Genomic DNA, 22,769 nt, shown 5'->3' with positions numbered 1-22,769 from the left:
TAGAGACTCTGGTTCAGTAGGTCTGGGTGGTGCCCAGGAATCCTCAAACTGAACCAGCTTCCCAGGTAATTCCAGTGTAGATAGATAAGAACCACTCCCTACATTACATATACAAAAAACAAACATAAGAAGAGGATTTACAGAGATATCTGCTGATAACATTGAATATTCTGCCCTAATACTGAGTTTTCCCTTTGAATGCTAAGATAGCATGGTAGGGACAATTTGTGTCTACCATAACAAGGGACTCTTCTGTGTAGCCAGCAAGAAAGAGGATGGAAAAGGAAATTTACAAATCACCATGAAATTGCCTCTCAAAACTATAACACAGGTTGTCAAAATTTTTCAACTTTCTAAATTGCATAAAGTCTTTATAAGATCCTTGAGCATTGCTTTAAGATAGGAAAAGTACTCCAAGATTAAAGATACTAGGTGGTTATTAATATCACATTTCCTTACTAAAACACGTGGGCTCCTGGAGATGGGGAATCACTTGCTGATTAGATGACCTATACTTAGCAAGCTGTTATTTTAATAACTGCTCCTGAGGTGCAAAGGGGGAAAACAAGCTGATTGTAATGCATCTAATCACCCATGTCCTGCTTGCTGTGCCAGGAAACTTTTAAGGGCTTCGGGCTTCTTACCTCCAAGGAGAAAGACAGCACGACGTCTGACTTGGAGAGCTGGTTCTCACTCTCCTCGCCCATGTCGATGATCGAAGCGTTGTGGCTGCGTTTGAGTTTCTGAAGCTTGAACTCCCCGCCCTTAGAAACCGGCATGCTCTCCAAATTGGCCATGAGCAGGTTGACGGACGACTTCAGCTCCTCAATGTACATGTTTTCCATTTCTTTGGATACAAACTTGGGAAATTTGCGTTCCTTGTGAAGAAATACAAAAGTATAAGCAGAGGAGTCAACAGAGGCCTGATTTACGTAAGTCTTTGCCCCACAGCCCAGAGTTACGATCGCATCTACTGCTACTGAAAACTTCTCAGATTTTGTGGCATTACGCTATCGGAAAATGTTCAGTCTAGGTGAAGAGACAGTTGCCTGCTCTCTAGTTACCTGAATATCTAACAGGAAAAAAACAAACAAACAAACAACAAAAAACCATACATAAGCATACAGGGCATAAGGAAGAGTTCAATATTTTATTATAGTTCTATTCCCCCACACACAGTTTTTCCAGCAAATTTGATTTCTGGAAAACAAATGGGGTGACATTTTTCAAAACCAGTTTCAGTTCAAATAGTTTAACAAAATGCAGTCAGTTGTTTTTAAATTATGGAAACGGAAAGATACCCTATTTCTGGATATCTACAGAGATTTTCTTCACATGAATAATTCAAAAGAAGCTCATTTGAGATGTTTCAAACATAGCCTGTAGCTATTTCTAAGAAGAAATGTTACCGTTTTCAAGAAAAAATGAAAAAAATTAATGAAGTGATGAGAAATGTGATTAAAACTCTTTAGAAAAAATTGAGCAATTTCCCGTTGGAAATGACCTTTATTTTTTTCTTTTCTTGGTTATGAATTCAATTGTAATACCAACATGTTCTAGCCATGGTATTTGTTTTGCCACACCTCTAAGCTGTTCAGGTGGTTTGAGTTTACTTTAGATTGATCACCTCCTCAAAGAATCATTCCCCACTTAGACATGATCCTGCCTCCTTGGCCCCACTCCATAATAGATGGGATGAAAAGCAAGCCCGCTCAGTTTGTCTATATATTTTTTTTTTTGGCAAGTGACAGAAAAAATTTAACTCCAACTGTCTTAAACAACCAAAGCAACTGATTAGCTTGGAAATGTCCTAAGGTAGGTCCAGCTTCAGGTGAGGCTGTAATCAGGGCTCACATGATGTCATTATAATTAAATTTTTCCTCAAAATCTTGGTTCTGGTTGCTCTGAGTTGGCTCCACACTTGGTCTGGCTCCCCTTAATGCCACAAAAATGTTGCTAAAGATCTGGTCCCCATAACATCACATCACACCATTCTAGAGGAATAGTAACTATTTTCTTCTGTCATATCCATGGAAGATGGAGAAACATCCACCCCAGGATTCTCACCAAAGTTTGACTTACGTACATAACCTGAACCAATTTTATGGTCAGTAATAAGCAGTGTTGATTTGCTTAGGCATGAGTTATGTCCGTCATCCCTGTGGCTAAGGGTAGAACTCCACTTAGATCATGTGAAACCTGAATTGGCTTGCCAACTCTTTGCAGCAAAAAATAAGATGTCTAGTACGTGGGAGCCTTACTCAAAACCAGTCAACCGATTCTATTAACTGCCCAACTATCAATCAGGCATCCTTCCTTAAACAATTAAACTGAGAGATACTGAGACCATAATTGGTTGGTAGAGATGAAACAGTAAGATTATACAGACGCAAAGCTGGCTGCCATATTGGACCAGGACAAATCAGAATAAGCCATTTGACAAAGAAAAGAAATAGGTGGTGATATAAAGAGGAAGGGAGAAAGGGAGATAGGAAAGAAGGAATAAGAAAAGGTGGAAGAGAAAAGAGAAGAGAGAGAAGTGGCAGCTATCTAGAGTCACAGAAAGGATCTTCTGACTTTTATTGCCTTTCTAACACCACAAAGCCCAGTTATTCCTCCTGCATTTCAGTTCCTTGAGAATCTCTTATTAGGTTCTTGGGATAGTCATAACACATTTTTTTGCACAGAAAAATATGTCATGACTTTCCCGACAATCTAGTATTTTCCTTTCAGTAATCCCCTCTATTATTAGTTAGCTAAAAGGGTGGTTTTTCTTTTTTTTTTTTTGGACCAGCATGTAGAGGTCGACCACAGTTTGAGTCCTGGACCTGGCAGCTTGAAAATCACACTGGGCATGTTTGTGTGTGTGCTCCCAAAAGCCTGAGAAGAGAATGGAGGAGATGGAATTGTGGTGTGGCCAGCCCTCCAAAGGGTGATTTCTCACTTTCTGTCTCTCTATCTCTCCATAGAATGCACACAGCCTATAACAAAAATCTCTCTAAAAAAGGAGTATTTCTTCCTTGCCATCACAGACACTTCATTCCAATACACATAGTGGTTTCCCTGTACAGGGCTTAGAGATGTCTTTGTACTGCACCTGTCTTCTTCCTACCTGGAGGCTGTCATAAGTGTTGCCCCCTTTCTCCACATCTCCCTGGGTAATTCACAGCCATCCTATCAGCTTCCACATTTCGGTTTCCCATATTCTACTGCTTATGTTAATAATATCTAGCTCATACCAATTGGTAACATTTATTGCAATGATTTGAGAGTTTGTAATCCCTTTTCCTCACACTCCCACCCTCCAACCTAATACTCAATTTGATGGTATTTGGAGATTAGAACTTTGGAAGTTGATTACATCAAGAGGGCCCTGCTTATTAATGAGACTAATTCTTTTATAAAAGAGACCCCAGAGAGCTCATTTGTTCCTTCTACCATGTGAGGATGCAGCAAAAACAAACGAACAAACAAAAAAACCCAAAGAACAAAAAACCCCAACTGTCTATGAACCAAGACATGGGCCCTCATCAGACACTCAGTCTGCTGGTGCTTTGATCTTGGACTTCGCAGCCTCCAGAACTATTAGACATAAATTTCTGTTGTTTACAAAGCAACTTATGGCATTCTGTCACAGCAGCCTAAATGCACTAAGATATTTATTGTAACTATAATTAATGAATCAATTGTGAATCTCATTTAATATCTGTCTTTCCTGGTAGGCCATGAATCAAGACCATACCTATCTTTAAACTCCTACTGAATTCTTGTATCTAGTAAAACATTTGGCGTATAAGGATTCAATATATATGAGTTGTGTGGATGGATCGATAGCTTATCAAAATGTTGGTATTAAATATCAATGCAGCTAAAACTCGGCTGTGAGGAGGAGGTACAGAGATGATAAATTAACTTCTGGAAGAACACTGAGCTTCTGCTTTTCTATGTAAATGAGGATGGGGGTCTGAAATCCTCTCAGCACCCTCGAGTACCAGTTCCTTCTGGAACCCCTTAGTACACTCACTTCCTGCTTTAAGGTTGGGCTCAGCCCACTGTGTGGTACTTTCCAAACACATCGTGGGTGAATGTGAAAGAATAAGCAGGATGGATGTTCCTGAGATGAGATGATGAGCTGACGGTCTCAACAGGAGCTAGTAATGATTCTGTGCAAAAGAATCCCCAAAGCCTTATTTTTCTAACTTTTCTATAGCGTGGGTTTGATTTTTCTCACTCTTGGTCTTGATCAGAAGATAACAGTGTGCCTCAGAATTTAGAAGCCCTTTAGTCAAAAAGCCATGAAGAGGTGAGGAACTGGCTGCTGGGCCACCATCACTAAGAGAAAACATTTCCTGTCAAAAGCACAGTGCCTGGCAGTGTTAAGCACTAAGGGGTTCATGATAAGAGAATGTAGTCTATCTTCTTGAACTAACAGCTACCAAGGACAACTATCTATAAAACACCAAGGTAGATGCTATAGTGGAGATGTGTCAGATGTGAATTCTTCCTGAGAGAATCAAAGGTGGCTTCCCGGAAGAGATAACATTTGAACTGAGGGTCTAATGAATGGAGGAAAGGGTACATCAGATTGAGTTGACTGAGACAGGGCTACACTCCATTTCTCTTTCCCATGGAAAATATTACAAGCACTCATGGACAAGGAGACCTCAGGATGTGAACCTGGGACCTTTCCATATGTCTTTGGCATCATAAAGCATGTTATCACTATTCCATCTTATCTAGCCCATTCACTGCCTTTAACTCCACAATCTTGGCATTATGGAAGAATCAACAGTTACAGACAATATGACAGCCCAGAGTTAGCTTCTACCAAACTTTATCAAACAAAATACTGGAAAACTCCAAAGAATGATCACTTCTCCCACAACTTAGACAGTTCCTAAAGACATCATAAAAAGTGGCTCACAAAACTGAGGTCCGCAAGGGAAAACAGGGCTGTTTTTCTGCTTCAAATACTTGAGCCTTGAGAAGAAATAGCATTCTTTCAACCTTAGCTGAGGTTCTCAAGTGGAATGTTTAGTGGTAGTCCCATTACAAACACATTTCAAAGCTGAAGTTGTGCCCAAGTAGGAAAATATAGTTGTCCATCTCTATTGCTACTTTTTACAAGCATAAAAATAAATTAGCCTTGACAAAAGAATGGTTTATTCATGTTGTTTTATGAAAGACATAGCATATGGTTGGACACGGTTCTCCTAAGAAAATCTCTGCTGGTCATGTATTTTTATTTAGATTGATAACATTCCTCAATGGCGATGGCCGCCCAAGCACACGTCTTACCAGGGTTATTTATACTCAGCTGCACTGAGAGATTTTTGGAACATCTTGAAAAAGCATTTAAAAGTTCTAATAGCTCCCTTAGCCACTAGCTGTTCTTTTCTGTTGTTAAATTTTTACCCAGAGAGGATGAATGGGGTTCATGTAAAAGCTAGCAAGGCTACCTTCACTCAGAGATTGGTTCCCTGGACCCCAAAGGCTAAGGAGACATACGTTGGCAGGTAATCAAAAGGAAAGATGTGACAGAAGGACATTTTCTCAACACAGGAGCTTGATAACAGTGTTCTAGGTATTTAATCCAATCGCTCCTATCCTTCCTGGGCTCCTATCAAGTGTCAGGTAGTAGAGTTGCCACTGAGGATGAAAAACTCAGCCAGGAGGTGATGATATGGGAGACACACAAAAAGCCACCAATTAGACTTTATGTGACACAGGTGATAGGGACATGCACAGGGTACAAATAATGTATCAAGAATCAAGGCACCTTATCCAATTGGTGAAACAGCTCTGAATCTTGACTTTGTCACTTACTAGCTTTGCACTTTGAGGCAGTTTCCATCACCCATCTGAATTCTGGCTTTCATATTTTAAATGGGAATAAACCTCATAGCATTATTATGAAGAGTAAGAAATAACAACAAACACAAATGCTTTGTGATCTCTCTCTCTCCACACACCCTTCAGGAGCTATGCTATTACCACCACCACTAATGTGAACAGTAATCATAACTGTAGTAAACATAATGATGCTAGTTGTTATTTACTGAGTGTTCAGTATATACTGGACACTAGTCTAAGCACTTTACATGCTTTATCTCATTTAATCATTCCAACAACATGCTAAGTCAGGTGCTTTCTCTTTTTAAAATTTATATATGTGGGTTTTTTTCAGCGAGCGATCTAGAGAGAGAGACAGACAGACAGGGAGGCAGCCCTAATAGGGTCTTCATGTTGCAATCCACTTCTAGCCTCAACTAGTCTAGATAGTGGACATAAATGCATGGGCCTGGCAAGTATAGGGAGACCTCAGTATAGTTTCCAGGACCTTCCCATATGGCTTCAGCATTGCAGAACATTATGTCACCATGGAGCCTTTGAAGCTTGCCAAGTGTTGCTATCTATGCCCATTTTGTGAAAGAAAATGGGGCAGAAAAGTTAGAGCAATAATTATTGGGTCGTCGGGAAAGTCATGACTTATTTTTCTATGATTTTCTATGCAAAAATGAATCATGACTTTTCCGATGACTGAATAGTAGAGCTCAGTTTGAAACCCAACAAACTGTCTCTGGAACCCACACTCTAGCCACAATACAACAAGGCAGAGCTATCTGGAACCCAAGGTTAATAGAACTGAGGTGATCCTGTAGGGCCCTCAGCCTGGTGCATCCTGGGTATCTCTCCTCACTTTGTAGTGCAAGAGAGGGCTGGTGACAGCTGAGTCCTCCACACCAATGGCCTTGCCAACATCAACCAGCTGAGGTGGGTCGTGTGGGATAAAGTGAACACAACAACAAGAAAAGGGCAGGCACATTAAATGAGAGAAAGAAGTTCTTCGTAGTCATTTATCAAGACCAATAACACAGACTTAGAAGGCATTTGGGGCTCAGGAAACATAGTGTCCTAAATTGGCCTCTTAACCAACTTGGTCTTTTTTCCTCAGCTTTTTAAAGTTTATTTTTATTAGATTTTTGCCATAGGGCACGTGCGCTCTCCAGGGAGAGGCAGAGACACAGAGAGACAATGTGGGAAATCACCCCTAGTGTGGATAGCCATGCCACAATCCCTTCTCCTCCATTCTCCTCTAGGGGTTTTAAGCACACACACACACACACATGCCTGGTGTAATTCTCAAGCTACTGGGTCTGGGACTTGAGCCACTTAACGAGCCATGTGGGATCCAGTGCCTTAATCTCCACACCACCTGCTGATTCTCTTTCTCAGCTTTTAAGAATGGACTTCCTGGGCCAGCAGGTGGCATGGAGACCAAGGCAGCAGTATGCCATATGGCTGGACCATGTGATTTTAGTCCCAGACCTGGTGGCTTGAGAACCACACTGGGCATGTGTGTATGCATGTCCCAAATCCCTAGTGGAGAATGAAGGAGAGGAGACTGTGGCATGACCATCCCCTCCAAAAGGGGTAATTTCTCATTTTCTGCATGTGCTCTATAGCAAAAATTAATAAATGAATGAATGAATGGAATTTATTTTACTTGAACAAATTTCGGAAGACCTCACTGGCATTTAGAATTTTTTCCTTGGACTCAGAGATCCCTGAATTTTTTTAGCTATCTGACAAAGGTCAGAGTCAGGGGAATAATCCCTCATCCACATTTTTTTCAGGCAACAGACTAAATGAAACTCCTACAGTGTGGGACACTGTACTACTTCACGATATGGGGGAATGCCAACTGCAACAACAGCAATTTGTACATTGGGATTAGTATCATCCTCTGGTAGGAGAGGATCCATTTCTATCTGTTTTCTGTTTTCTGGCATTTTGTAGAATAGAACTTGTCCATCAGGGAAGAACTGGGTTTTATTCCTCACTGACATTTGCAATAGGACCAGGATATAAGGTGATAATTTTGTTCTGCATAGGAAAAGGTCCCAAATGGCAACCCTACATTTCAATGACAGCTTGAAAAACCAGTAGTGCTTCAATCCTAGATCTCTGCTGCCAATACCACCAATGCTGTATGATTCGCCTTATATAATTAGCTCAAGAATTTTGAAATTTTACCCCAAAATGTGGCCCAAAGAACTGCAAACGCTACGGTAGCACTAATGCCACAATCTGTCTGTGTAAGCTCCAATGTCAACTTCTGATCACATAATTTAAATAACTTAGACTTAATTCCAGGGTGAAATTGGGGGACACTTTAATGTCAACATGAGAGGATCAGAGAAAATGTTTGAACAGGAATTAAGAAGTCTTTTCTACCCAATTTTTAAAAAAATGCATTTAGACAGCTCTCTGGAACTTTTAAGGCAGCGTGACTGATGTTCACAGTGAGACCATCTCTGTCTGATGTTCTTGTGAAGCCGTCTCTGTCTGATGATTCGAGGGATGCTGTTGTGATTGAATTGACAGATTATAGTACAGGGTTGTGGGGGGAGGGAAGGCTGGCTTGCTCTCGCCTCTCATCTCTCCTAGGAAGAGAGGACAAACACATGCCTTTCAGAGGAAGACGGTGATGAGGAGAATGCTACTAGCAGAACAAGCAGGGCCTCCATAACCTCTTTTTCAGATTCCAGTGAATCAAAGTAGAGGGGATTCTGAATTCCAGGAGTCAGTGCTGCCTAACACCCCTGCTTCATTTAGGGTTCTGGATAAACTGCAGGGCATTTACAGCAAATTTTAGTGGGTGAAAAAAAAGCAGTTTCTTGGAGGGCCACCCATTAGGGAGCGAGCAATGGCAAGAGAGAAGTGGGCAGTCCTATCCTGGCATCATTTCCTGCTTCTCATGTGGTAACTCAAAAGAAACAGAATGAAACCAGAACTTTAGAGGACTCAGCTTTCTGCTTATTACCTGAGTGAACACAAGCACAGCACTTAAATTATGATTTGCCTAAATTGCAGAGAGTTATTGTAACTCCAAGACTGACCATCGCAGTCCTAAATGAGAGTTTATGTGAAATTGCATAGCCAGGGCCCGACACATTTAATGAAGACTGATTAACAGAGTGAACGGTCAGGATGAGTTAAAGTGAAAACCTGGGTGAAGGGTAAACTGGATCCTTAGACTGGGGTGATGAGGAAAATGAAGGCCTGAGCTTGGGAAGGTATTTTGTAATGGTAGTATGCATAGTAATTAAGAATGTAGATTCTGATTACTCAGTAACCTTGGCCAAGTCCTTTAAAGTTCTGCTTTAGCCTCTTTGTCTATGAAATGGGGATAATGATAGTGCCTTTCTTGGGAGGTTGCTAGAGGACTAGATAGGTTATCAAATACGGACTACTTAGAAGAGGGTCTGACATGCAGTAAACACTGTAAGTGATAGTTATGAGTACCGGGTACATCTGGGCTATCTCCCAACTCACAATGACCGTCTAACTCCCAGCCCTACATCTTAGGAACCATTTTCATCCTAAGTGATTTATCTCCAGCATCCTTGTATTCAATGAGACTCCCCCTGTCCCCTTTCCACAGTGATTGATTGATTGACCAGAAGTTGGCTTGTTGGGTCAAGCAGAGGCTTGACTCTAGGAATTATGAGTTTGAAAAGGATAGTGAGAGACAGGAAAGGGAACAAAAGGAGAAAGATTTGAAAGGGAGGCTGATTAGCTGAATGATTCTGTATTTGACCATGCAGAGCTGTGGGATAGTCATGTTTCTTGCCTCAAAAGCCAAGAAAGCTACTCTGCGTAGAAAGGGTAATGAATGTTACATAGTGAGGCGGAAGATGGCACCTAATCCTGATCACTTTGTGGCCCTGGTTGTTTTCCCTGGGTGCCAATTGTAATTTGCCCACAGACTCTGTTAGAACCTCCTTGATCCCTTGAATTGCTTCCCTCCTTTTAGAAATCTCAACTTCCTTGGTTGGTGTTGGTGCCTCTTACTTGCAATTAGAAGTGCTCTAGTCATCTTTTAATTCATAGAACAGAGTGAATTATACATGACGGATACCATCTATACTCAAGAATTTCTGGTTATGGAATTTGCAGGAGCCAATGTTCTGCCATATGGGTGGAATTGCATATCTTCACTAAAATTCACTGTGATGCTGGGTATAGAAAAATCAGAGCATGCTAAAAGAAGATAAGCAGTGGTGCTTTATTCCAGTATTTCTTTATGAACTAGCCAATAACTCAAATCTTGATATTTAATTTTTCTGGTTGAAATATTTTTCAATTTTCCTCAGTCTTAGCCAGACTAGTTGTTAGGCAAAGAGAGAATTTATTTTTCTTGGAATCCAATTCAACTGAAGGAAAAGCAGTTACATGGTAGAGGCTCAAAGATAACTGGAACCAGGGACTAAAACATCTTGACATGACGGATACCATCTATACTCAAGAATTTCTGGTTATGGAATTTGCAGGAGCCAATGTTCTGCCATATGGGTGGAATTGCATATCTTCACTAAAATTCACTGTGATGCTGGGTATAGAAAAATCAGAGCATGCTAAAAGAAGATAAGCAGTGGTGCTTTATTCCAGTATTTCTTTATGAACTAGCCAATAACTCAAATCTTGATATTTAATTTTTCTGGTTGAAATATTTTTCAATTTTCCTCAGTCTTAGCCAGACTAGTTGTTAGGCAAAGAGAGAATTTATTTTTCTTGGAATCCAATTCAACTGAAGGAAAAGCAGTTACATGGTAGAGGCTCAAAGATAACTGGAACCAGGGACTAAAACATCTTGAGGACTCCTTGGCATCGCATGCACTCCTGGTGTCTATTTCTTGCTGTGTGTTGGCTGAACTGAGCTGAACTGAACATGGAGCACTGCTGGCTTGCAGTCCCCAGGGAAAGGGTGCGTTCGTTTAGTTTATATCAAGTGTCTATTTCTGGATTAATTACCTGTGTCCAGGGCAGGCTGGGAACTGTGATTGGTTCTCCTGGGTGAAGAACTCACTCAAGGACCAACTCGCTGTGGTAAGGATGCCACTGGCATGATTAAACATTGCAGAAGAAGAGAGTCCATTTCTAAGAGTATGAGAAATAGCAGTAGGCAGAGTATCTCATAAAAAATGTTAAAGTCCTAAATGTTTGAGGGAACCTCCAAGTATTTTGAAATTATTCATTTTCTGTAAATAATCATCAAGATTCACTTTAATTGACTATTTCATTGTCTAAGAAAGCTAAGTTCTAAGTTGTTAATAATATCCTACTTAGCATCAGAATCCTTAGTGGTGTGAGCTCAGGGAGAGAGTTCTTTGATCAGGGATGAACATCTTAGCTCACTATATACCAACTGTTTATCTATGGTCTTTTAAAAATTAAAATCAGCTTAACACTCGTTTCTTAAATTATCAAAGTAAATGAAACAACTAAAATAAAGGTGCCATAATCTTGTTTTTGTAATGTGATTTTATTTACATGAGAAGAATACATACTAGTTAGGGATTTCAGTTGTCTAAAAGGCAGGAAATGGATCAAATGACCTTCATTTTCTAGATAACCCACTAATAAGAAACACTGTATTTACAGGAGAAAGTAAATTCTAAATTTGTATTGATGTTTATTCATGCAATGAGCATAATTTTAAAACATAAAAGCCTTTACACTACCTTTAGCCAAATCCATAGCTGTATACTATTTTTAGCCACCAGACTGACTTGACTGTCAACTTTGAAGGTGTCCAAAAACAAGATGCAAAACATTTAGTAAAACTGCTTGAGTGCAAACAGAGGGATATTCATGCTTCTTGGAATCTCTCTTTGGCTTCTCATCCAGTGGGATTCCTCTCTGTAAGTCCAAGTCCCAAGATGCCTCCCTCCATAAAGAAAGAAGCTGAAAGCTAAGCTCTATACTGTGCCCATTCTCCCTACCATTCTTTCATCTTTTTGTTGTTTGTTGATTTATTTATTTCTTCCATGAGAGAAAGAAGCATCTCAACAAGGTCCTCATGGTGCAACTCAACCGCACGCCTCAGTCAGACCTTAAAACAGACATGCATGTGTACACCCAACCTGTACAGGAAGACCTCAAGACACAAACCCAGATCCTGCCTTTTGAGTTCAGAAGTATGGAGCCTTATGTTACTGTTGTACCGGCACACAGAGCCCATTTCTGCCCTGACAGGTCTGTGCCCTTGAATGGATACATGACCTGTGACTAGAGTAGGAACTAGTAACCAGTTGCTATTTCTCTCTCTCTTTTTTTAATGACCGAAAAGTATGTGTGCTTGCCAGAGAGAGAGAATGCACCCTCACCCCCCACCCCCCATGGTGTGTGGTCATGTCACAATGCCTTCTCCATTTCTCCATTCTATCATGATTCTGGGTACGCACGCACCTGTGCCCAGTATGTCTCTCAAGTTGCTGGGCTGGGACTGGAAGCACAGCCAATCAGCTGGGATATAGCTCCCTTAACCATAATACTATAGAGCCAGCCTGAGCCAGCTGTTATGTAAAATTTTGTTATATTTCTTTTTTATGCATTTTTTGGCATCAATTACATTAAAAAAAATTTCCACTGAAATATTTATTTTGAGTAACGAGATTCTGTGTCCCTCTTAAACTGCCTGAGTGCAAACAGAGGGATACTCATGCTTCTTGTAATCTCTCTTTGGCTTCTTGAGTACTCTGTTTCTGTGGTGCCTGAGGTGAGTGCCTCAGTTTAGTGCTAGACTTGGTATTTAGATGGACTTGAGGTGAGGGTCTGTTGCAGTTTCTGTACTAGTGCCTGTCAAGTTCAGCCCACATTTCCCAAGATACTGAAACCTGGAATATGTTTCTAAAGGCATTAGAGTTTGTTCTGGGGGCAATGGAGCAACACACTGAAGCTCCATTTTGAGATTCTGGTTTTTTCCCCCTTTTACTCATGATATATATCACATAAATGTGCACATGAAAGTGAGAGAGACAGAGAGACACACAGAGAGAGATAAATATCCTCCACAGGGTCTAGTCAAATTTCGATCTTTTTTCTCCAATCTTCTAGCCTGCCATGGGCATTCACATACATGTCTGGATGGTTTTGTTTATGTTTTGCTTTTGTTTGCAGGCTGACCTGGCCAATGATTCAAACCACAGCTGCCATGTGGGATCTGGCTTCTCTTAAGCAGTACATTGCTGCTGTACCATGGAGCTCAACAAGGCTCTGTTTTGAGATGGTCACTTAGGAGCTTTAGAGTAACAATTACACATCGGATGAATAGGAGATGGGGAGGAGAGAGCCAGGGACACTCACTAGGAGGCTATTGTAACGTTCAGGTGCTGAAGAAGAGGGCATTGACCAAAGCACAGCAATGGCCAGGAATGCAGTGAAGTGGTCTCTGAGCCAGACAGAATCGGTGAGGCTGATGGGTGATTGAGTGTGGAGTGTTGTGGGGAAGAAAGAGAAGGTGACAATGATGTGGCGGGTGTGGGGGGAGCTGAGGTTTACCCACAGTAATTGGATATAGAATATGTGAAGACAGGTAAATATATGTATGTGTGCGCAGTAGGAGGAAGATAAGGAGCCAGGTTTTGAACATACTCAACTTGAAATGCCAGGGAATCTCCAAGAGGAAATGTTCAGTAGACAGCAGGAAGTATGGGTTTGAAGATACTCAGAGGAAAGGTGGAGGCCTGAGTGGGCACTCACTGGAGCAAGGGAAATGCATGTGGTATCTCTGGGAGGGAGTGCTTACCTGAAGAGGAGGGCTGAGGGCCCAATCAGAGTGACTGTTCTCATAGTCCCTCCTCTGTTTCTCTGCTTTACCTTTTGAAGGCCCTTAATAATCAGAATGCTTCCTGGGTGGGGTTATGGCTTGATCCCCTGCAAATGTCCTCAAAGAGTCCTTACCCTGGCTATTTGGTCTGCCATTTGGAGACGTCCATCCAGCTCTCGTCTGATCTGGGCTGCTTGCTCATCTGGATTATCCAGCTGCACAAAAGCATAAACAAAGAGACTTTCAGTTTAGGTTATAGGAAGCCGATAAACTCATGAATTTTCATTTTACATTCCTTGCTCTGTGCCCCAAGGACATATTTTACTAAAAGTTAAGAATCTTGGGCCAGCTCATGGTGTGGCAATTGAGGCGGCTGTATCCCACACAGCTGATTACATGGTTCAAGTCTGGATCTGGTAGCTTAGGAAACACACTGGGAGCATATGTGTGCATGCCCAAAATCCCAAGAGAAAGGGAGGAGAAGGGATTTCAGCATGGCCAACTCCCCTGGGAGGCAGGGGGTTGCTTTCTCACTTTCCCTCTCTCTCTCTGATGTACACACCGTCTGGCAAATTAGAGAAAAAAGATTCTTGTAACTGACAGATGCAGTTTGAGTGTAATCCCAAGTTAAATTCTTCTAGGCAGAGCATGACATGATAGGCAGTTGCTAACCGAGACATTAGAATGACCTTGTCCAAGAATGATCCATCACTTCTGAACTGCTGGGCAGTGATGTTTCTTAAAAGGGTCCAATATAATACAATGCCTCTGTATTGGCCTACTGAAGAAAGTGCGGACACAGTAGACCTATAGGGAAGGAGATGCCAACTCAACTATTAGAACTGTAGGGAGCAGGTGCAGTGCATATCCGCAGTGCATATATGGTATCTATCAGCTCCACTGCCACCCCTGGGCCATGGAAGAGGAATTAGTCATTGCATTCCCTCTCGTTGAGCCCTGAGACCTTCCCCACCAGCCTTCCACATGGATACTGCCAATTAGGTGATATGTAAGTTGCCTTCCTTGATGATGAGAGCTATTCAGATATAAAGACCAGGATATCCAAGCATAAATAAGCCCAGACAATTCTTCAATTTCTCTGGTTTTAGTTTTTACATCTACAGAAAGGAGTCGGTTATGTAATTTCCATCCCTTTCACACCTTTCTTTGAATTTATGAGATTGGCACACAGTTCTATAAAGGGCCATACAAATAAAACTTGAGGCTTTAATAGCCAGAAGATCTCTGTTGGAATGAATCAACTATTCCTCATTACAGCCATAGATACTATGTAAGTGAATGGCCACCACTGGGTTCCCATGAAGTTTATTTACAATAGGTGGCAGGGCATAGTTGCTGATTCCTGTTCTATGAATTGAAGTTCTCTCTTTATTTCCAAGCAAACTTTGCATTATCCTTCAAACTGTAACTGAGTTTGCTTTTCCCAGAAAGCTATGATTTATTTTATTCACAGAAAAACTTAATAAAAAACAATGATCACTTGAAAATGATAGACTTCATTCCTCTTTTTAGTGAATGTTGACTCACAACAAAAAGTTGCTTAAGAGGGGTCAGCAGGTGGTGTGGCGGGTAAGGCAGCTGGATTCTCAAATAGTCTACTGCAGTTCAAGTCCTGGACCTGGTGGCTTGAAAATCACATCAGGCGTGTGTGTGCATGTCCAAGATCCTGAGAGGAGTATGAAGGAGAAGGGATTGCGACATGGTCATGCCCCCCGGGAAGGGGGGTGATTTCTCACTTTCCCTCCCTCTATCTCTGTCTTTTTCCTCTCTAGCGAGTGTACACACTCCATGGCAAACAAACAAACCAAAACAAAACCTTAAAAAATAGTTGCTTAAGAAATATGTGAGTTTTCTAAGTCTCTTTCTTTTTTTCTTTCTTTCCTTCCTTCCTTCTTTTTTTAGTCCATTTCTTTTAAAAGTAATTTTTACTTAGAAATCTTAAACTTTTGGACCAGCAATGCAAATGACATAATGGTTATGTTGCTGGAATCCCATGTAGTCGAATGCAGTTCGAATCCCAGACCTGGTGACTTAAAACTCACACCAGATGCATGTGCATGCATGCCCAAGATTCTGAAAGGAGAATGGAGGAGAAGGGATTGTGGCATGGCCTTCCACCCTGGGGAAGGAGTGCGATTTCTCACTTTCTGTCTCTCATGTGAGTGCATGTGCCCTATAGCGAAAATCTTCCTAAAAAAAAAAAAAAAAAAAGAAGTTTTAAGCATTAATACTTTAAACTTTGACCAACTCAACTATTTTGGGGCTGAAATTTTATTAAAAAAAATTTGCCGGGGGCATGTATGCTTACCAGAGAGACCAGAAAGAGAGGGAGAAGGAAAAGGTACCCCACAATGGGGCATGACCATGCCCTTCTCCTCCACTTCTCCATCCTGTTGAGATTTGGGGCACACATGCCTAGTGTGTTTTTCAATTTGCCAGAGCCAGGATTTAAAGTGCATGGTTGGCTATGTAGAATCAGGCCCCCTTAACAATTAGGCTATGGGGTCAGCCCCAAAATTTAATTTTTATTCCTTGTATAATGGCCACAGAACACCAGGTACAAATCTGGTTCTAAACAAATGTAAAGAGAACCACCTGAAAGCAGTCACACTGCTGTCCTGAAGTCCATTCCAATCACGGCATCCTGATAGACATACCTGGGAGTTGAGGTGTCCTTGGTGTTGCTTTTAAGCTCTAATGAGCTGCTTTTCTTTTATTCCCATGGAAAATCCTAAGAGTTCTTTAGATCTATGTGTAAATCAACTAGAAATTCTCAGAAATGTCTTATTCAAAATAAATGTGCAAACAAAACATCTGACTACTTCACTGAGAGGTAGAAATGCGATTTTTAGGAGCCAAAGTTGGGAATCCTGTCAGAAGGTAGGGTGTTTATACAGGTTAAAACTAAAAAGGAAAAAACAGGGGACCAGCAGATGGTGCAATGGTTACGTCACTGGACTCCCACATAGTCAACCATAGTTCAAGTCCCAGACCTGGTGGCTTACCCAAAATCCCAAGAGGAGAATGGAGAAGAGATTGTGGGATGGTCAAAATTATCCCTGGGGGATAATTTCTCACTTTCTGTCTCTCTTTCTGTCTCTCCAGCTAGTGCACATGCCCTATAGCCAATAAATAAACAAACTCTTAAAAAAAAAAAAAAAGGAAAAAGAAAAAGAAAGAAAGGAAAAAGGAGGAAAGAAAGAGAGAAAGAAAGGGAAAACACAGCCCAAAAGAACCAGCCCCATTACTGTTTTTCAGGCTGTTAGTTCTCCCACTGACCTCGAAGAATGCAGTTGTAAACAGCAGAGAATGCTGCCCATGAAGATGAGCAGGCAAGATCCACAGTAAGCTTCCTTCCTTCCCTCCTCCCTCTCTTCCTTTTTCTTTCTTTTCTTCTTCCCCTCTCCCTGCCTTCTTTCCTTCACTCATTCATTTCTTCAATTACATTCTTTATGGAATGTCTTAATACGCCAAGATATGGAAAGAAACAAAACAAATCTAGCAAGAACAGGTATAGTTATTTGGACAACTTGGGAATAAAGGAAAAGGGGTTACTTTTCATTGATGTCTATAAGAAACACCAAGTAATCTATGTCCTGTTTTATAATCAATTTAAAAGGGTCCCCAGAAATGGATGCTAATATGCAATCCTGCAGGAAAATGGACTCCAAGGTTAGGAAATGCAACTCGCTCCTGAAAATCCATAATACATTTTAGCATAATCAAGACTCCAAGAAATTATAGAGTAAACTCTTTAACTAACTTAGTCTTTTACAGATTTATTCCAATAAAAACAAACATTCTACAGAGTAGTTTGGAAAATCTCACATGTGGACCAACAACTTTATGAGATGCTATTATTATGATTCCCATTTTATAGATGAGGAAACTGAAACTGAGTCTTAATAAGGTTGAAGCACATGCCCCAGTTCACACAGCTGGTAACCTGGTACTAGCATTTGAAATGGAACCTGTTCTTTCTCAAACAGGAACTCTTTTGCCCTGCCTTATATTGCCTTTCTTTTTAAGTGCCTTGTTTTGATTTTTAAATTGGTGCTAAAATTAACTAGCCCAACACCCTCAATTTATGCTCTGAAGATATGGGCCAATTTGACATGCAGAGCCACCACTGTGGAGCAGAGAAATGTTGACTCTGTCACTTGTCATGTCTGACTGATAGCGTCTGGGAAAACTAGAGCTGTGCTAGAATCCTCCCTAAGAAATTATGGCAATGGATGTGTCCTTATTTGGACTCTGCCCCTTGGTAACTGGGTGACCTCTCTGTGCTTCAGGTCTCCTCATCTGAATTGTTGGGATGATTCTAACTAAGATTGTCATGAGAGGTAACGCGCTCAGGCCAGTTTTTGGCAGGCAGTAACCCCTCAGCTTCTGGTGGCTGCTGCTATTTGTGTTGGCATCAGAGCAGCCCAGGTTGGCTGCATTTCTGACGTGGGCCACAATGGGGCATCAAAGGTTCAGATGAGAAGGTGCCAGATGGGACAAGTCCTTCCCTGGTGTGGATGTGGGATCTTGGTCTAACAATTTGTGCAGTGGAAATGATGGTGAGGAGTAGCTCTCATCTCTTGACAAATTTCTCTGAATTCTGTCTTCAATTTTCTCTGGGGTTGAGTCCCTTTGCTCTGTTAGACTTTAATTAGCAGGAGTGACCAGAAGGTGGACACTGCTGCCTGACAGCTAATGATCTAAAGAGAGGATGAAAAGGGAAATGCTACCGAAGCTTCCTAAAATAGCCTGACATGAAAGAGAAGGCCATCCTTGACCAAGGAGCTTGACAATCTTATTGTATAAAACCCAAAAATATAAAGAGAAATCAAGTAATTATCTTCTCAAGTGCTGGAAAGAAAAAGCCAGAGTAAGCTTCCATGGAAACGAGGTTCTGTTTACCATGCTGGTCTTTTCCACTGAGGAAAGGAAAGATCAGCTGGAGAACTAAGCCAAGGGCAAACCTTTCACGCTAGCAGCTCATTAGGGTTCAAAAAATGTACATGTGCACGAAGGCTCTTTACCTAATTAGACAAATAATCTTCCTACTAGCAGAGGTCAAATAGAGGCAGCACGGTTATTGTGATGTGTCAGCCAAGCAAAGGGAAATACTTCCATGGGCACTCGCTACATCTAAAGCGGTGGGTAACTGAACCTAGCCTGCATAAGTGCAGACAGTATCACCTGAGCCCTCAGTTCAAGCTCATCCGGAGCCCTGCAATTCTCTCCAGCACATGGGTGGCACCCTTTTGGTCAATGCAGAGATGAGAACTAGGGGTGTATTTGGGCACAGTTCTCAATGTGGAGATGAGAGCTACGGGGTGTATTTGGGCACAGTGGAGTGGTATCCATTTACCCCACTTAGATATGTGACCTTGTCAGGTCTTTTAAGCTTTCCAAGTCTCAGGTTTCTCATCTGCAAAGTGAAGATCATTTTTATCTTCATAACTATTGAGGGGACAAACTGAAACAATATATTCTATTATGCAAGGAAGTCAGACTAATTGGGACCTCACTTTTGCAATTTTGTTACTAAAAGAGATCAACCAAACAAGCAACTAAAACTTTCTAAGCTTTGGTTTCCTTGTCTGTAAAACTAGGATAAGATACCTACTCCAGTGGGCAATAAGGTTTAAGTCAGATTATGTTCCTCCAAAGCACCCAGTGTGGTGCTAGCGCATAAGTCCTGTAGTTTAGCAAAAGGTTGAGCATCTGTAATCTATAAATCTGAAATCCAATATGCTCCAAAATCCAAAATATTTTGAGTTCTGACATGGAAAACACAGCTGGCCTCATGTGACGGGTTGCAGCCAAAAACATTACAATACAAAAATATTGTATGAAATTACCTTCATATCATGGAAAGTAATGTAACATAAATCAATGTTGTATTTAGATTTGGGTCCTATCTCCAAGATATATCATTATGGATATGCAAATAGTCTGAAATCTGAAGGAAAAAATAGAAATCCCAAACTCTTCTAGTCTCAAGATACTCAACCTGTAATTTCTAGAGTTAACCCTATTTTAGAGTGAGTATTAACCAGATATCAATTCTCCTCCTCACTATTTGTAATTGATTGATTGCCAACAGACGGATGCTCTCATGAGAGAGAAAGCGAGAGAGAGAAAGAGAGAGAGAAGCACGTGTACTCTGCCCCTCATCCCCAAAAGGGGCACAGGCATGTCACAATCTCTTCTCCATTCTCCATCCTGTCCAAATTTCAGGCATGTACCCACACGCATCCAGTGTGTTTTTCAAGCCACCAGGGCTAGGACTTGAACTTCATGTGCGATCCAGTTCCTCATGTATGGTGTTTAACCTTTGAGCTCTGAGGTCAGCCCTGCAATTTATAAAATAAGGATATAGAAATGCAGTATATAGATGTAAATATCAGATATAGTGTGTGTGAAAGAGGAGGGTCTGAGGAAGGACATTTGGGGGAGGGACAGGGAGGCAAAGCATTAATGGCACAAAGAGGTGTGGTATTATCTGTTGAAGATATTTCATAGTTTTATCAACTGTACTAGGGAGAAATATTCAACTCTTCAAATATTCATTTTATAAGACAAATAATAATGTGATTGAATGTATGGAAGAAAATGAAAAAAAAGAGACATTAAAAAAAAAAAGCCATACCAGGATGGGGAGCCCTGGAATTTTGGAATGGATGTCAGGATCCTTGGTTCTGGTCCTCAGCTTGCCCTTATCTGTGGAGTCTCAGGTCAAAGTCACAATCTCTCTGTCCTCAGTCCCATCACCTGAGAAATAACAGCTCTAAACTATTATGTTCCCAGATTCTCAAAGCTATAGTCTGAGGGCATTAGTCTTCCAGGTCCTCTATATCCACCATAACAAGGGGTTCTGTGGTCAAATGAAGCCACAGGGGACACCCTGTCCACTTTATCTCCTACGAATGAGCCACAAGGCACATCAGCAAGAAATCGTACACCAGGATAACCTTGTGTGGCCCCACGTTTCCCAAGCTTTTCTGAACATATGTGTCACACATTTGAGCACCCCAGGAATGCATTTTGGGATAGACATGCCTGGGAAATTTTCCTATATACGTCACTTTTCTCAGGTCTGTAGACAGAATTTCAGGGGTGTGTGTGGCAATTTCACTGTGCAAATAAATCTATATCTCAAAAAAAAAAAAAAAAAAAGAAAAAGAAAAGAAAAGAAAAAAGAAGAGCAACCTGGGAATGCTTTGTCTGACTTGTAGGATGGTGAAGAAATTGTCATGGGGCCCAGGCTTGGAGCCTCCTTGTCAGCCTCGGAGCCCTGAAGAGGTGGCTCTAATGGTATGCCTAGGCGACATCCTTGGGTACCAGATTTCCCTAGAGGTGCGTGAATTCTCTGGTGCTCACACATTACGATGAAGGCAAGTCCAACTCTGGGTTCTTCCAAAGTCGTCATGATTACTGCCAAGAGGCAGCCTTCAGTTGAGCAAAGAGAGGATGTGATGTGATCCAAATATGCAGAAAATGTAAACAGAAACAAGCGGATGACTTTATGCACTCTTCGAGTAATTGTTCTGCTTTTAGGAAAAATCCATGGTACTCAGCCTCAAAGTAAATGAACCAACTTCCACCTCAAGACTAAAGTGACCATGATCCAGACCTCTGGTAGGAAGGCACTTTGAAGATGATGCAGTTACCTCAGCTGAGGGCACAGTCCCTACCCAGCTCTGAGGGCCCATCAGGCTCCACACTCCCCTTGGTATGCTCCACTTTCTTTTGCTGCCTGACTTTGCATACACTGTCCCTCCTGCCTGCAGCACTCTCCCTTGTCACCTCCTTGACTGGGAACGCTAGGCCATTCCTCATCCTTCACCCTTGCAGCAAACTCTTCTCTGACCCCTCTAGCCTTGTTGAGTTTCTCCATCACCTGCTCCCCAGCTATTACACGCCTCTCCACTGCTCCTTCATTAGCACTTACCATGCACTCATGTGATCATGTGACCTTTGCTATTTACCCTCTAGACTGTAAGTCCCAAGAGGGCGGGACAAGTATGATTTTGCTCACCTCTGCATCCCTGGCATTAGCACAGTGGCAAATACAGTGTGGGCTCTGAGTGAACACTTGGTAGGTGAATGAAATGGATTCCTGCCTGACTGTAGGACTAAGTTAATTAGCTGTGACCCAAAGAGGGAAAGCAGCCTGGCCATGCTCTCACCTGGGAATCAGTGCAAGAGCTGGGACTGAAGCCCTGTTAACCTCCTAGTTTCCAGTGTCTTGCATCTAGAGTGGCTGTGACCTAGAAAGTGCCATTCTTTGTAGAAATAGGCAAAGGCCGAACTTTGTTGCCCTATAACCAGGAGCATTTCTGATAAAGTAACCTTAAATCTGGGCTTTGGGGGGATAAAGACGGGGGTACCTATAAGTAGCTGCAGTGCAAGCCTCCTGCTGACCTGGGCTTAGCTCAGTCTGTTTGCTTTGCTCCCTTTCTACTTCCCAGCCTGGTCCCTGGGCTCCCAGGGATTGGTGTCTGACACAAGGCTGCCAAGAGCCACTGCAGAGGATGGTGGAGGCGCCTCCCAGAAAGCACCGCTATGGGCTGGCACAGCCCTCCGCTTCTGCACAGCTCCAGGTTCTCTTATCCTCCTTCAGAGAAAAACTGCTCCAGCCAACGCTGGCTTCCTGGTGCACTGCAGTCTGGAAAGTTACAGCTGGGACAGCATCCCTTCCCACCAGGAGGTGGGGGAGCCCAAGCTCCTGTCTCAAAATCTACCAAGGATGGTAGACTATGCCCGTACTACAGCATTAAGTGCCTGGCTGCAACCTCCAATTTCTTTCCTCCTGTCTCTTAAAATCTATTTGTCTACCTTTAATGTAAGGCTGTGGATCACAGTGAACAGGTTCCCACTACCCTTCTCACTGTCCAGGTTCAAATCTTTGCCTTTCCACTTTAAAGCTGAGTGACCTTGAACAAGTTTCGAGGCCTCTGAGCCTTAACTTCTTATTTTTTAAACTTTTTTCAATTCCTTTAACTCTAACATGGGAACCACAAGGATAATACCTATTTCATATGATTGACGGAGAGTAAATGAGATGGTATATGTTTGACGTCAGCAGAGTGCTTGGCTTGCCGTCACACTCAGTACATCTTAGCAGCCATTAGTCCTC

The 22,769-nt window shown here is 41.8% G+C and overlaps 1 protein-coding gene across 25 annotated transcripts in view; it reads right to left on the bottom strand.

Annotated features, from left to right (window-relative positions):
• Window positions 1-22,769, bottom strand: part of CADPS (calcium dependent secretion activator) — a 423,537-nt gene that overhangs the window by 291,392 nt on the left and 109,376 nt on the right. For all 25 annotated transcript variants that reach the window (XM_027775523.1, XM_027775527.1, XM_027775526.1 and 22 more), the window contains exons 3-4: window positions 13,750-13,830; window positions 645-878 (exon numbers count right to left, since the gene is read on the bottom strand). In XM_027775523.1, the coding sequence (XP_027631324.1) occupies window positions 645-878; window positions 13,750-13,830 (315 nt within the window). The remainder of the gene's footprint in view (window positions 1-644; window positions 879-13,749; window positions 13,831-22,769) is intronic.

The sequence above is a fragment of the Tupaia chinensis genome, unplaced genomic scaffold (assembly GCF_000334495.1).
Source record: "Tupaia chinensis unplaced genomic scaffold, TupChi_1.0 Scaffold000569_1, whole genome shotgun sequence".
Taxonomy (NCBI): domain Eukaryota; kingdom Metazoa; phylum Chordata; class Mammalia; order Scandentia; family Tupaiidae; genus Tupaia; species Tupaia belangeri.
Note: the sequence above shows the minus strand (reverse complement) of the source record. Positions and strands in the feature narration are given on the sequence as shown.